We start from the raw sequence: 16745 nt of genomic DNA, 5'->3' as shown, positions 1-16745 counted from the left end.
TTAGAGAAACTGGAAAATCCAATCTATGTATTAGAGATTCTCTATACAAGTAACTCTCATAGACACATTGCAACCCAATCGTCTTGGTTCTTTAAGAAGTCTGGTGACCCAAATAACCCTTATTTTAAGGAAAAATAAACACATTACGCACCAGATTCAAGAGATTACTTTTTTAGAATAGATTTGGAGGGGCCCTCTAAAATGAGTGTGTGTACTGATCCTGTACCAAGCATTGTTATGGCCATAAATTTGTGTTCTACCCAATGCTTTGTATTCTCTCTCTGCATCACAAGTGTCTTCTATATATAAGGAGACACTTCTGAATCTTAGGAATTCAGTGACATTTTTTCATTAGTAACTACAGCAATAAAATCTAACCTTATGCCTTTATTTGGCATTGTTATTGTGATGTTTTAATAATGTTCAAAATAATCCTAGGGCTCCCCTGTGATTTGGTTATCTCATGGGATAAAAATCATTTGCCAAATAATTTCTAAAACCATGATCATTTGCCACTAATCAGAAGTTGAGAGAGCTATGTTATTTTCTTAGATGATAAAAATTAGCTTCTCTTGGACATTTTCCTCACCTTTTCTGTCTGGTTTGAGGTTCCGATCCACGGGCGGTGGCTCACATTCTGCAGCAGGTACCGACCGTCTGGGAGGGGTCTTTGGGCTGGACCTGAAACCCATGTGAGCAGGAGGAGGGACTTGCTTTCCAAATAATGGAAAATCAAACGTGCCTGGTATCATTGGTACATAGTTTGTTTCCTGGATGGGTTCAGTGAAGCTGCTGGAATGCTGTCGTGGAGGAGAGTTGGGATTCATTGGGACATAATTTTCATCTAGTTCTTCACTTGAAACACTTCCCACTGTCAACATGCTTCTGTTTTTCTAGAATTAACATATATTTCCTTTAACAAAATAAGTTATGCAATCAGCTGTGAATCATTTGAGTCTTTTAACCTAATCTACTCAGATTAATATATTCTATTGAAACTGAAAAATCACAAACACTGCACAGCTTGCTTTGTTACTCAGGAACAAAGAGCATTCAAGCACTGTCACTGTTGCCTCTCATCAGATCAAGTCATACTTACAAAGTGGTTATGGAAGCCCTCCAATGAATTAGATCTGTCATTCGGAAACGTTCGTGGAATATCATAACAGTCTTGAGAACTAATTTCTAAAGAAACAAGAAGAGAAAGTGGCTATTTATCACCCCTGTTCCTGTCACTTGGCACAGGCATCCAGAGACTGTTGTTATTTACTGTCTGCTTCTGAGAGCACACAAACACACCTCCTGAAACTGTGGCCCTAGATTTATCTATATTTGAGAGGACTGTGTTCACAAACAACCTTAGCGCTCATCAGTCACAACTTGAAGCTCTTACAGTGGTGTTTTTCCATGGCAAGAAAAGAGAAATGAATTTTTGCTTTTAAAGAAGCAGCAGAGTCTACCTTTCAATTGAGCAAGTGTACTAACTTAGCGTAAGAGTGAGAATCTGGGCCCTCATGAAAAACCTATTCTAAAATAAACAAACAGCAGATGTAGTTTAAGGTCTGGAGAAAGGTTTTCTGACTGATGCCCTTTGCTTGGAAAGTGCTGATTCAACAGGATCCCATCTGTTGCAGGAACAGGTGAATCCCTTCTCAGCTCCCCAGTGTGGTCTCCAGGGGCTTTCAGCTGGAGTGAACTGCTGCAGAACTGAAGAGCTCTCCCTTTTCGGAGTCCTGGATCTTGGCAGTCTCCATTAAGCAGGTCCTCAGCTCCATGGCTGGTTTTTTGTTGGACAGGGGTCTTTGTGAGACTCCTGGCTCCCTGGTGCTGCTCATCTGTGCAGGCAGCAGGCTGCCTTACCCTGTGGCAGGGGTGCCCCTCTTCATGATGCCAGCATAGAAACTGCGCAAACTCTGGGGTTTATCCCCGCCTTGCCCTGAAAAATACCTCTGAAGTTTTTTTGGGATTTTCACCACAGAGGAAAGATAAACAACTCTGTCCTTAAGTACCAAATTTAAACAGTGTTTTCAGAAAGACTACTTTCCTGAGGCAGATAATCTCAGCTTCGAGAAAATAAGCAAAAAAAAAAAGAAAATAAATAAGCAAAATAAGGATCTTTCATAGTGTTACTTTGTAATTTTAAAACACTAACAACCACCAATATTTTACACTCAGTCTACAAAATGAATGACAAATAGAACAATACTATCTGAGCATCTCTATGATCACACCTATTCTGTATACTGCCTCCTCTAAAATCCTCGAATTCATCCCTTATTTCAAACAATTCTCCTTTAAAATCACCTCTAACATTAGTATCAACTTTAACCAGCATAAAATTTCACTTTAAAAACAACACTGTAATACCCACCTGCTTCAGAAATCTGAAAGAAAATGAAACCCTTAGCCGAACAGTGGTTAACAAGACAATACACAACACAGCATATCTGGAGTACCAACGTTTTGGTGGCCACAAGGAACAATCTTAATTTTACTTAAAAACTGCAGTAAGCAAATCAATCACAAGGACAGAAAAAAAGGCTGGTGGCAGTGATCATCAAATCAGGGTTGATCTCAAAGCTCTGGGTATACACCATATCCCACTGAGCTTCATGAAACACTTTCACCTCCTGCAGACTGGACCACCCTTCACTAACCTCACTTTGGTCTTTCTGAAAGACTGATAACGGTAGTATTGAATTCAGTTATATGAGCTCATTACCAAATAAATATGCCTAGATCTTCAAATATTTTTAGCCAAGGCTGAATGCCACAGTGCAATGTGCATCCCTTACCGATGTTCTGTGCTTTGCTGTTCTTATGGTTTCCTTTAAAAATATCCTTTCCTCTTTCTTACATATTTTAAACACTGTGAACACAGACCACTTTGTGAGGGGCTACACACTTGTTCCTACAGGCTAGAAATGCCCCTCACATCATTCAGCCCCTTCGTATCAGTCATATCACATAATTCAACACAAAAATTCTGCAGGACCACGCATGGAATACTGACCTTTCCGGAAGACATTCAGATCTCCCGTTGAAATGGTGTTACTGCGCGAGGGTGGCGCTCCTGCGGCGGGGATGCAGTAGCTGCTGTCAGTGTCGGAAGCAGTGCGACTGATGCTACAGGTTTCCACAGGAGAGCGATCCGCCGCCTGGTGAGGTTTGGGTGGCCGAGGTGGAGGGATGTCTGGAATAGTCTCCAGTTTTGAAGTCTGAGACAATGTTCCCTCTGGGAAAGTTCGCGGGATCTGATAAGTACCGCCAGGTGTGGGGGGAATGTCATAGCTAATGGAGATGTGCCTCATCTGTGCGTCTAATGACGTTGCTGACGGGGTATTGAAAACATGCTGCTCTCCTTCTGCATCAGTCCCAGATGGAGATGCTGCCTTGGGCAAAACATCCTGGGAGTAACTCCTAGGCAGGTTGTAGAGGCTGGAGTCTGCCAGCGTCAGCGCGGGGCGGGAAGGCGGGGAGTCGTAGACGCCCTGCTGCGGGAAGAAGCCATTCACAACATGCTTGCTCCCTGATGGAGCAGGGGTTTTGTGGGAGGGCAGGTTATCATTGCAGTCTGTTTCTGAAGAGCTGGATTTTGCAGAGTCAGCATGAGATCTACATGTGAGATTGCGAGATTAGAATGTTGATGAACACATAGAGAAAAATAAACATTGCAAATCATAAACACAACGTTTATCATGTAACCAACTAAAAGTACACCAGTGTCTTCCAATTTTTTATTTTTATTTTTTTTAAATGAGATGCAGGAACTTAATTATTAAACAAATAGTAGTACCTAAGGATCCTAAGTAGCTACATCCATACAAATCCATGCATGTGAAATACATAGCACAGTTGTGGAGTTTTACCAACAGCTCCACAACAGGTTGATGTTTCATAAAGCAAGTGATTTTCATGATGCCAGTTTGAAGCTGAGTTTGTTTGGGGGCCGGAGGTTTTTTTAATTCTTATTTTTTTAATCCATGCTGCAAACCAGCAGCACTTTATTGGCTTTGTTAAAGGTAAAAATAAGATGTTCAATACTTGGATTTGCAGTACGTGCTAGTTCTAATCCTTATGAAAAAAATGTTAAGAGGAAAAAATATGACTGCTTGTAACCCCCCTAAATGCGTGCCTGAAGTTATACTGACCATATAAGACTCATTTGAAATACGTAAGGAAAAGAGAAATAAGAGGTAAGATCATAAATAGGAGGCAAATAGTATGTGCTTTGAGGGGAAAAAAATCCATAGGTTGCATGTGCAACAGAGAGCTTTTGTCTTGAACGCAAATGAAGGCAGTGTTGTTAGATAAAGTTGCAGAGAAATTTACTTTTGATTTCTCAGGAAATTCTTTTATGAGAACAGCACTCATTAGTACTGGTACTAATCACTACCAGTAAACTTACACGGAAAGTAACCGCCTTATAATAATTTTATTTCCTTTGTAAACCCCCCCATTTACCGTGCTCTAGGCAGACAAATTCTGTTATCAGTCTGGCTCCTTGCTTAAATGAAAGTCAAGAGAGTGGCAAAATACTAACACTGGAGATGTTAGTGGTGTAGTTAAGGAAGTCCATACACTTTTTGATCAAACATACCATGATATTTCCTATTTTCATTACCTCAATACCATACCATTGTGTTAAGTTATACATGCATATGTAAATATTTCAGCATGCATTTGTGTCAATGAATACCTGCTATATAGCTCTAAGTAAGCTCTATTAAGCAACTGGACCACAAGTTCCAAAACTTTTGAGGAATAAAATACCTGGATAAAGTATACCAACTACCATAAGAAGCACTTTCTTCCTCATTTAACAGGCTCTCCACCTCAAAGTGATCACAACCAATATTTATGATTCACATTTCATTTGTCAATATGTTTGTACAAAAGTTTCTTAAGGGACAGCTGGATTTATCTCCCAGGGTTCTGGCAACCTGAGGAAAAAGGAATCCAGTTTAGCTATTCATTTAGGTTCCCTTTTCAGTCATCGGAGAAATGGAGACTGTGTGAAACACAATCTGTTCTTAGATTCATCTGTTAGATTCATCTAACTCCGATGAATCACTCTCGAGGTGCCTCTCTGCCAGCTGTCAGGGGAACCAACATGATCAGTTCGGAATGAACATCTGCACTCAAGAAAAATGTCATTCACCTCACCAACTGGTTTAACAGCAGATACAATCTTCCATCAGGACAGGAGGGTTATGACAGTTCTCACTTCAATTTTATCACCTTTTCCTATCAGCTTATTCTTATTGTTCTAGCATTTTTTCCATCAGAAAAAGTACAGTAATTTTGCTCTGGTTACTATCTTAAACATAGATTTCAGTTCTGTCACTGGTCAGAACTGGTTTCTAGGTAACTCTGAACATTAATCTTCATTTAGTTTCATCGACTCCCCCAAAAAGAAGAGAATTTTCTCATTATTTATTCTTGGCATAACCAAGGATGTGAAACTTCCTATATTCCTTATAATGTTGACCATGAATATATATTTCTCTTGTTTGTTAACAATTTACTCCCTTTGTCTCAGAGCTTCAAAAATTTGTGAATGCACCACTGGAAGTTTAAAACACTTGCAAAAAATACAGCACATAGGACTGAAGGAAGCACATGAGGTTACAGAGTGCATAATAAATTGTGAACTCTGAGCTCAGCCCCTGCTGCAGCCCTTCCTCTTTATTCAAAGGATTGATTCAGGAGTTCCTCACTTTACAGATGTACTCTCCTAGTTCTATGATATCCATTTAGACCAAAATCCCAGAAAAAGTCAACCATTTTTCATATGAGAAAATATGGCAAGGATTGGGATCTCTATTTTTTATACTATAAAAATAAAGTGGGAAGTCTAGAGGCTCTGGACAGTGACAATCAATTGCAGAACCAAAATTATTAGTTCCAGTTCACTGGGATATACTTCAAAAGGAAAATAAATTCTAAAACTATAGGAATAAAACATAAACACTACATTTACCTTACAAAAACATGCAGGAATATATAACCAAAACTCAAAATGCAGCAACAGCACATTTACAATGCCAGTGCCTAAGGATTACCCATGAAATGGAAGCAACAAACGCTATCTTTTTTAAATATAGGAGTTTTTCTGTTTCTAAGTGAATGATGTTTCTTCTTTCTTGACCACAAGCACTTGTGCAAACAGAAGGCTTTCAAAAACCATGGCACATGAGGCAGCCAGGTCTGTCATTTGCTTAGCTGATGGTAACAGTTTACATTTCTTATTACAAGAAGGCATTGCTGATTTAATTCATAATTTTAGAAGTAATCTTTTGGAATCAATATCTTAGTCTACTGAAATAGCTTTCAAAGTATGAATGGGTTGTAAGCAATCTGATATTGCATGACTGAAAGTTTGAAGACACTCTGAAACAAAGCAGTTTATGCCGAAATGAAGACAGGAAATTCAGCCTCTGAATTTTAACTATTTTCGAAAGTCAGCATTAACCACTAATCACGATAAGAACACCATGTACAATTCTGAAAATACACAGTGCATAGTTGACAGGAACAGACTACTCCTGGTTTGGGGTTTTTTTCAATGACTTCTGTACTTCAGGAATTTTAATTTTTCCCTTTAGTACAGCTCAATAAAAAAATCAATTGGCTTAAACATTCCATTAACCATTGGTTATTACGGTAAGTATTAAAGTGTTTTTTACACCTCAGTTTAAAATAATTGCAAAGCTGGATGTAACACAATGATAACTCCTCACTTTATAAGCAGAGGATGACTGTGACATGAATTCAGTGTTATCACACATGGGCGTCACATATGTGCAAATTATGGTAAGTGGCCAAACTATCCCTTACTCAGTGCTAGGACTGGACATCTCTTTCCACATACCAAGAAAAGAAAACTGTCCAGCCTGTTGATCCACAAGGACTGTGCATTAAGGTGCACGGAGAGGAGGTGGGGTAGTGAGGCAAGGGGAGCCCAGCAAAAAGCCTCCACATACTAAAAACCACTTGTTAACAGAGACCCAGGAAAAAGGTTTATAATGTGTTTTAGTCTGAGGGGTAATCATCTCATTTTTGCAAATAATGTGTTCGGGCTGGCTTGACCACTCGTCCTTTTCAGCTGATTCTTTTCCCATCTGCAGGAATCAATATAACTGATTAAACAGAATATTATGAGCAAAATGGCAGCAAAACTGCTTTTGTGTGCCAGCAATCTGGGACAGCAACAGTAAGCATAGAAAAAACAGGATAGACATAAAAATAAATAACAACCAGCTCTCTCTTTTCAGAAAATGGAAGCCAAAGTTACATAGTTTTTCTGTTAAAACTCACAGAACACCATGCAAGACGAGACTCAAACAAACAATATTTTCAGGCAAGTTAATGGCTCTGTGATTAATTTCTCACACGTGTTCCAAGAATGGCTACTGTTCACTCACTGCAGTGGGATCTTTTTACTTTCAAAGTCTTCTAATAGCAGGTATTCCTGCCCTTCTTCTGAGAGAAAGGGTGACCCTTGGCTGGTTCATACACATAGGAAAGATGAGGAAGACAGCATTTAGTATTTCAATACACCTCTCGAATGAGCCAGAACAATAAGGGATTTGGAAGTAGTGTTTGGCTGCATTTTCTTATCTAGGATTCAAATACAAACCTTAAAAATCTCACTAAATGCTACAGTGAAAACAATGTTCTTTCTCAAGTCAGCAGTGATTAGAGCATAAAACTATTTTAGATGAAACACTGCATGATTGTTACAGCTGCAATTGCTGCATCCAAGGCATTCTCGCAACAGCATGTGGTGCACTCTACGACACCGTAATGAATGCTAAATCTGAAACACTACAATTCTCAGAAATCCCAAAGAGGCAACTCATATACTCCTATGTTTCACAGTTACCCATCTCACCCAGAAAAGAACCTCAAAGCCTTGAAATAAAATTTAGTGGTTCCCAGATTACCTGTAAAGTAATATGCAGAATCAGAATAGAAACTGTTCCCTCTGCATGTTGGACACTTTTAAGTCTAAAGGGAAAACATCATAGAAATCACCATTTAAGTAACAGTAGCTGCCTGTTTAAATACAGCTATTAGGCCTTGCACTTTACACCAAGTCTGTATGAAATACACAGATAAATTGTTCCAAGCCTGGAAATTAATAGGAAAATGATGCAGCCATTTGGTTTTTTTTCTTTGTCTGTAAGGATGTGGATTGGGGTAGAGTCCACTCTTACAAATCATCTTAGTAATGTGCTACACAGATACACAAAGCTCTCATTCTATAGAAAAATGTCTATATGCTCTATGCTGTGGTCCAAATCCAGCAGCTTACCCACTTTATCAGACATAAAACATAGGCAGTCCTTTTAGGTGGAACTGAAAGTCCAGTAAGACTGTTATTCTGAATGTTCATTACTACAGCCTTTTTAATGAAAGGACACAGCTATTTAGCTACATAAAAGAAACTAAGCCCATATAATATCCAAGTGATCGCAATGCCAATGTCTTCAAATATTCCTACAAAACCATCATTTATTTAAACAATCTCTAAACTCCCAAAGATTTTGTTCAGTTCTTTCAGTTCACTAGGCATTGTATCTCCATTGGACTTTTTGCCTTGCCCAGTACCTTCTTCCTTGTGTCACCAGTGACTTCCTTGAGAAATTTTGCAGACTAATCAGGGACTCTGTACTTTGCCATATTTTGTGCCCCCTTCTATGATCTCCTCAGTCTCTACTTAACCCACACATCACATAACTGTGGAAGTCAGGTCAGAAAGTCAATTACACATCCCAACCTTCATAATTCCTAAAAACACCTTCATGTTGTGGTGGTAAAACTCTGCTGAGCCTGTCCCTCTCAGAAGGAAATGGTCACTCAGACACATTTCTGATGGGGCAGAGCACTGAAATCCAAGTCAATTCCTCTGCCAAGCTGCTCTGGAAGTGAAACCAAACTTAAAAGCTTTTGGCAGGAACACTGACATACCTCCTAGGCCCTATCAGCTTCTCAACATCACTAAACTGAAACCTTTAACACTGGGTTTCCCCTTCTCCTGCAGGAGGTCCTGGGGCACACCATGCTGCCTACATGTAACCTGCACATTCCATACTCTGGGGGAACTGTAGGCTCTTTGCCTTGTTTTAGAAGGAAGACTGTAAAGGGTGGATACTTTTCTACCACATAATCATCAGTAAATGGAGCCGGAAACTCCTCAGGCACAACAGAGCAAGATAAAAATGCCAAGGGAGAGCAGAGCACACGGCACAGGAAAACTGGCAGAGCATCAAGGTGTTGATGCAGAAGGCACTGCCACTAAAAGGCATGGCCTAAGGAAGTATGTGAAATACTCATGAAAACACTCTCAAAGGAAGCTTTCCTCAGCCTTCCACGTAGTTGTCTGTAATCACAAAAAAGAGTATGTTTTGCTTATTTTTCTGGAAGTACCCCAGCAGATTTTATTTGAAATTACTGCAGAAAAGAAGCTTGCCAGAGGGATTTATAAGGTTCTCCTACAGAATGCTCAAGGCTTGAAAGAACCTCTGGACACTATCCACTGAGCTTTTCCAATACCTCTAAGCAAACCCCTCAAAATCAGGTAAGGCTCCTCAGGAGCTTGTCCAGTCAAGTTAATTTGTGGTTCTTTTAAACCATTTTTTTAAAAGAGGACAGATTCCAGTATGTCCCTAGGCAGCCTGCTCTAGGAATGGCCACCACGATCCATTCTGGCAAGCCACAGTGATATTTCCCAGGCAGCTTCTGTGAATATCATATCCTCCTATGCAGGAGGTGCTGTACATTTATTTAAGTTAGAAGTAGCAGTTGGAGAAATAAATAGAGATTCAATTTGGTAGAAGTTCTAAATTTTTTCTTCAAATTTCCTATTGCACATTTCTTTGGAGAACTGACTGTGTAGGTACTCTTTATTCAGTAAAAAATAAAGCTTATTTGAGCTTCCTTTTATATATCTGTTATTTGGAAAAAGCTGAAATGGATATGGAAGCTGAGTGGTTTCAGCCTCTGCATTCTTAGTTATCATAAAATAATTGGTTTTTTTCTTGTTTGAGAGTCTGACCCATGCTAGTAATAGTAAACAAATACCACTTGAAGATCACGGTACTCAGTGATGTGGTAACCTTGCAGGTGATAATAAAATCAGCATGTTTTTTAAACCCCTTCCATGAAAGCCTTAACCAGCAAAATGGGGGCACTAAATGCCAGGAGGGAGAAAGGCTAAATTCATCCAGCTTTTTCTAGTCCTAGACTAGACTAAGCCCACCAGATTGTGGCTAAAGAAAGGGTACTTCTCTGCTCTGCACCATGCACCACTCCAAGCTACAATGAAATGCTTGGATTGCTGCATTACTGTGATACTTCTGGTGGCAATTGCTGTCCACACTTTTGGAGAATGCAATATGGATCTAGCACTTATCAAAAACTTACTATTGCAGCAAAAGGTTTAATGCATGGAAAGAAAAGAAGGAAAAGTTACAGGCAGCTTCCCCAAGTAGATCATGTGCATCCAAATGCTCAATTGCTTGGCAATAAAAAAATGCTTTTAGCACAAACATTCTTGGCCTGTAATACAAACAAGTGTTATTAAGAAACAAAAGTCACCTACCTCATAGGTTCAGGTTTTTTACTTTGACAGTTTATTAGCAGTAAGTAGTCTTGAGGATCTTCTTGACCAGAGGAAGACTCCAGAGGGGGGACGTTAATAAGTCGATAAGGAGAAGGAAGGGAAGATTCTGCTTGCATGGAAGGTGGTGAAGTGTTGATGGGCAAGGGTAACTCAGCAGATGGTTGTAAAGAACTAACTGGTGGCTTCACAGCATCTGCAAACACAGAAGCAAAGAATTCTTTACACAGTGAAGAAGTAGTTTTTCAACATTAAGAAAAGAAAATTATTAAGAGAGGATGTGAAAAATCTCAGGTTTTAGCTCAAATTTGTGAAATTGATGAACATGAGAACATCTGGATGCTAACATTTGTTTCATATATATAAATATTCAATATATTTACATTCATATTTCAATCTTTAGATTTTCAAACTGCAATCAATTTCTTAAGTAAGCCTTGGAAACAGAGGTTCTGCCTTATTTAATGACTTATTTAACCCGCTTTCTGACCACAGAAAGAACAAAGATGCTGACAGCTGCACTAATACAGCTAAAAACACAAATCTATTGTCTTAATCAAGAGCAGACAAAGGCCCATAAGTTATTACTTGAATATGGCAACCTGAGTCAGCAGTTGCAAGTATTCATTCCTTTTTAACCAAGGTCACTTCAGCGTTTGAGATTAGTCACCAGGCAAGACCTGGCCACTCTCAGTATCTGAAAATCAACAGGAAAAGTGCTGCTTTTGCAATGGAAGATCCCTTACAACTACAAAAATATTGCAAAGGTACAACAGGTAACAAGTTCCACTAAGCCCCCTGATTACAACCCTAAGTTTTTATTGTTGTGCAATAATTGAAGCAGTTGTGGCTGGGTTTGGTTTTGGTTTTCTCTTCTTGTTTTGTTTTGGCTTAGTTTGGCTTTCTTTTGGGCTGGGGGGAAAAGAGGTGTACTGTGAGGTTTTTTTAAGACAACCTTATCTTTCTAATTCTTATCTACTTCCTATCCATGTATATTCTAAAGTAACTTTTTTCCTTCCAAATACATGTATCCAGACTATTAAATTATCTGGGAGACTAGAAAATATCGACACCACACAACATTAAATAATCATTTGACTTTTTCATTGTTTTAATGACACATTGACGAAGAACAACATAATTAAGCAAACCATTTCCCAATTATCAAGGCTCCCTTGTACTTGCAACTCATTGTACATTCCAATTTGCTCATCCCAAGAATGGACACTGATTATTTAGCATTGTTTAAATGAACATATTATTTTCCAATGCTCCTGCTCCTGCCAGGCTTACAGGCCAGCTATGCACTACAAAGTAGCTTCATTCAGCTTCTGCTTCCCAGCACTACCCTGGGAAAAACCAGATGAGCAGCCCAGAACACAGCCCCCCTGCTTCCAGTTCTGTGTACACCAGGTTCAAGTGATTTAGACGTGGAAATAGAAATAGCAGCACTTGCTTTGAACTCCCATGGTACCTAAACAGGCTCAGAAATTAAATCCCACCACACCCATGTGGGTGGAAGAGTCTAGGTGTATGAAAATTCGTCAACTCAACCTACCTGAAAAGGTAGGATAGACTAAAAAAAGTTATTATGAAGGGTTGTGGCTGACCTATTCATCAAACTAGTTAGCAGAAGAAAGGAAAAACCAGACTGTATCCAGGGATCACACACATAAAAATAAATGGATGCACCCAGGTCAGATAAATAATAGTATAGAGATGTTTATACTTCATAAAATCTTTACACATTACATTTCTTGAAACATATATTCCTGAAAATTCCTGACCATGTCCTATGGTTTAGAAAAATGGGGGAAAAAAGATAAAATTCATTACACTAATTGTTCCCTGAGAAGTGTTACTTAAAATAGTCAATGTTTACTTAAATACCCTTGTCTTTATAATTCCTGTGCTCTTCCTATTTATGTATATTCTAGAGTCACTTCTTTCTTCCTTTCAAATGCAACAGTATTTGGATGCAAAAGCTACTAAAAAAGCAGTTTATTTTCTACAGGCTGAAATACAAAACATGAACAGCTTTCTATCATTTAGGAAATTCAAGAGCTGGAAGGAGGCTTTTTGAGGCACCTACTAATGTTTCTTGATTCCCCTGTTGCTGGGGTTCAACAGCAGGAAAAGGGAAGCGCCTGAGTGGATCTACCAGGAATGTACTTCTTGTTCCTGGAAAAGTGGTAGTGGGAGAAAAGACAAGCAGCTCTCTGCCCTGCCCCCTGCCTAACTGAGGAACACAAGTACATTTATGCACCAGTAAGAGTGTGGAAGAAAGGTTTCCTGCCAAATACATCATTCTTTGACCACACTTAGAGATGAGATCCTCAAGAGCTTCTCTGTGGCACAGTCCCCACCCCATTCCTGGTCCCTGGCTACACCAGCCTTCATGTCATTGGAACTGCTCGGTGCCAAGTTCACACGAGGGGAAAAAAGAAATCAAACAGGATATCCCTGGGGCTTCCAGGGAAGATGGGTGTGTCAGTCAGCCCTCATGCAGTCAGGAGAGCCCAACAGGTACACAGTAAGATGCCTACGTGACCTGATGCAATTACACAGACCATGCACTAGCATTCCCAGGAAGAGCAGCAAGACTCAAGGGTAACTTTCCAGGGAAAAATAAAATCAAGAATTTTGAAAGAGGACCAATGTATCCACCAAGTCTGATGTACTGCTCCAGCTTCTGGGGCACCCCACGGCAGAGGCTGTTTCCACAGCCTCTGCTGACCAGCCTCTGACACACTGTTCTCTGAATTTCTCCTATTTCTTTGAGTGTCTTTATAATTTTGACCTTTACTACCATCCTGTGGCAGTGAGGTCCACACCTTATTACACACAACATGAAAACCCACTTCCTTTTAAGCCTGCTGCCTCATAGCTTCACTTGATATATTTCAGCTCCCATCTTCAGAGAAACTGTGAACAATTGCCTCCTACTCATAATTCCCATTCCCAACTTTACACAACTTTGTGGTAGTTTTTACTGAGTTGGTGCTGCTTAAATTTTTCCTGGTGCAGAAGCCATTTCATTGCACCTCAGGTTTCCCTTTACCCTCACCTTTCCTAGCTCTGCTACTTTTTTTTTCCTGAGAAGGGAAACTAACTACTGCACACAAAGCACAAAAAAAATGTCTGGGACACACTTTCTGATTTACAAAGACATAACAATGATTCATTCTGTTCCTATCCTAACCTTTCCCTTTCAATTGTTACTGAATATTAAAGGTGATGCTGTCCAGCTGTCTGGAAGGTTTATGATCTGTTCTCTGAGCAGGGATTTGGAGCCCATTAATGTTAATGGATCGTTAGGGACACTTTCCTTCTGATGAGTTGCCTCATTTATTTTGACACAGATAATGCTTGATAAAATCCCTGATCCTCCTACAGATCTGTGTGGGGTTTGCTTGAGTCTGGGGTTTGTGTGGTTTGGTTGAGTATTGAGGTTTTTCAGTGTATAGACCATTAACTATTAAAATACCAACTTTCTGATGTGAAACTTGTCCTCATACAGGCATTTTCTATGTGTTAAATAGTGTGGGCTAATGCCTGATTTAAAGAGAAACTGAACTTGGTCTAAAGCACTTCAGATTATCTTTATGCATTGATGCCATTTCAAATTTGCCTACAAGGGAAGCAGTAATGTTAAAGCTTTCATCACTGAGCAAATGAAGGCTGTTTGCCTATCTGCACCTTCTCAAATATTCTCTTCAGCCACGTACTCTGAAGCTGATATGAAGGAAAGTTTCTCTCCCAGCAGCCTATTATGATTTCAAAGAGTACAATCGTCAACTTGCTTCACTTTGGACTAGCAGATTTTTAGGGAAGGGGTCATCTGCACACCAAAGAGTGTTGTAAGTCATTTGGTTTGTTCCCAGAACTCAGACACTCGGACTGCTTTGAAATAACTGGGAGCTGGAAAAACAGCCAGAATATTTAACATGCAAATGAGTCTAACAAGAATCCTATTTTGTTTTTATAATTCCTGCATTCAGTACAGCTAGAACAAGCAGCTTTCTCAAAACAGGGCAAGAGTTTTATCTTTTCTCAGTTGGCTTCTTAAGAGCAGCTATAGGCTTCATCTTCACTAGAATTTATACTTTTTTCCTCATAACTATTTTTGTATCATATAAAATTAATGAGGTAAAAGGAGCATTTTCTGAACAAGAATAATAAAAGGCTTCTCTTTCTTCCTTCTTAACTATATAAAGTTTCTTTATTCCACCAGTTCCTATATATCTGTGCTTTGTGTGCAACCTAGAAAAAGATCTGAGTGTGGGAGTTTCCATTTAGGATTGGGTTTGTATTTTGGTTTGGATTTTTTTGGTTTTTTTTTTTTAATGAAAGCAAAAATTAAATTGTTTTCTACACTATGATATACAGTCACTTAATATCTAATTATGCAAAAACTGGCAATGTTCTCATAGTGAACAAAACACAGAGGCCTTATTACAGCAAGCATTTCTTTAAATGTCAAAATTGCTATCAAAGTAAGAAAATGCATTTCTTTGCACATTGTAGGTAGAAATATGAGAACAGAAATGGGATTTTCCCATTGCAACAGTGAATCAGCAACAGATGTGCAATGGCATGATTCTTCTATTCTTCTGAGATGTTTCATTCAATCCACTTACTATAATGCAGGTGTTATAACCAGTGGCCAACAAAATACCAGAGCAATAACTTTGTGCAAAAATTTACAGATACAATAGTAAGAGCCATAATTTAAAAAAAACAAACTTCATAACTTCAGCTGAAACCTTAAAAGAACTTCTTTGTTTGTTCGAGAGATCCTGGAATCAAAGGGCCACATGCGCACGCACGGAGCACAAGGACATGTATGCTGGTGGGTGCTTTCTCTTTTCACACATTACCTCAACAGATGAGAGCCAGATCCAGCCCAAAAGGGGCACAGACACATGAGCCTGGGTTTGGGTTTTGGCATTAAGTGATCAGCTTGGCATCAATATGAAATCTATGCAGTAAAGCTCAATACTGAACCTTTCTGCTGCACCCAGAGAAAGTCCTTTATAATGCTCTAATAAAAAGTTCCTGTGCATTTCATAGGTTTGTTTTTTTAGTTTAATATAATCTCACAGTATCTCTCTCTTTCTGAAGATGAACATGATACCCTATTTAAGGAATGAGGAACTCAGCACTGTACATTATGCCCAGGACAACCCTGCCTCCTCCATCTGAACCAGAAACACAACCAACTGTTCCAGGTTCCATCACACGCTCAAGTTTCCAGCTTTCAGAGTTAACATCTGAAATTTAGTACTTACTATCTGCAGTTCATATGTAATTTTAAGCTGCACTTTTGGTTACCCATTTAAAATTTGAAAATACCAAAAGCATTTGCACTCGGAATTGACTCCCCCTCTCCACCTGTAATTTTCTTTTGAAGACTGTTCATTTAAAAGGAGAAATAAGAGAAACATCTGTAGCCTGTTCTCCCCATCTTCAGATGGCACACAGGCTGGGTGACACAGGAAAAATAATCAAGGAGTCCTGTTATAGACTAACTTCTTCAAGTGCTCGTGAAGAGAATCAGTGCAGCCCACCACATTAAAAAGCTTGGGAATTCTTTTTCTTCACTGAAAAGGCCCAGAGCTTTCCTAGGCAGAGCCTGGTGCTCTGACCACATGGTGACTTTTCCCAGCTGGGGCTCCAGCTTGGTGCCTGGGCTGTAGGAATCTCTGTTCAAGAGGCTTCCATCAATCCATGTGCTGCCTCCCAGCACCTCACGGCTTGAGCGACAGCAACCTGCAATACACCTTTCCAACCCTTCTCCCAGTGACTCAAGTAATGTTAATAGCACAAGAGGTGTCCAGCAGGAACCAGAGAAAATTAAATTAATTACCTAGGCGTAATAGATTCAGTCTATTTTTCAATAGATTTCCACATGAACTTCTGTAACATGCAGCTGTCAGCTTAAGATAATTACCTCAAACGCTCAAGATTAAGATTCTGATTATACCCCAATAGTAAATTATTTTTTAATTATATGTATTTTTTCCTCACATCTCATAAGGGAAGACCTACTCTTGCAGATTTTGTGCTCTATTCATCATCATCATCTCACTTAACCACCTGTACTTTTAGCACATCA

At 39.3% G+C, this 16745-nt stretch overlaps 1 protein-coding gene across 6 annotated transcripts in view; it reads right to left on the bottom strand.

Moving 5' to 3' along the window:
* GAB1 (GRB2 associated binding protein 1) overlaps positions 1-16745 on the bottom strand; it is a 95273-nt gene that overhangs the window by 17278 nt on the left and 61250 nt on the right. For 3 of the 6 annotated variants that reach the window (XM_069012756.1, XM_069012755.1, XM_069012758.1), the window contains exons 3-7: positions 10610-10823; positions 7428-7508; positions 3014-3615; positions 1100-1185; positions 590-893 (exon numbers count right to left, since the gene is read on the bottom strand). In XM_069012756.1, the coding sequence (XP_068868857.1) occupies positions 590-893; positions 1100-1185; positions 3014-3615; positions 7428-7508; positions 10610-10823 (1287 nt within the window). The remainder of the gene's footprint in view (positions 1-589; positions 894-1099; positions 1186-3013; positions 3616-7427; positions 7509-10609; positions 10824-16745) is intronic. The other 3 variants (XM_069012757.1, XM_069012761.1, XM_069012759.1) reach the window with 2 other exon arrangements.

This window comes from Aphelocoma coerulescens, chromosome 4 (assembly GCF_041296385.1).
Source record: "Aphelocoma coerulescens isolate FSJ_1873_10779 chromosome 4, UR_Acoe_1.0, whole genome shotgun sequence".
In the NCBI taxonomy this organism is placed as follows: Eukaryota; Metazoa; Chordata; class Aves; order Passeriformes; family Corvidae; genus Aphelocoma; species Aphelocoma coerulescens.
Note: the sequence above shows the minus strand (reverse complement) of the source record. Positions and strands in the feature narration are given on the sequence as shown.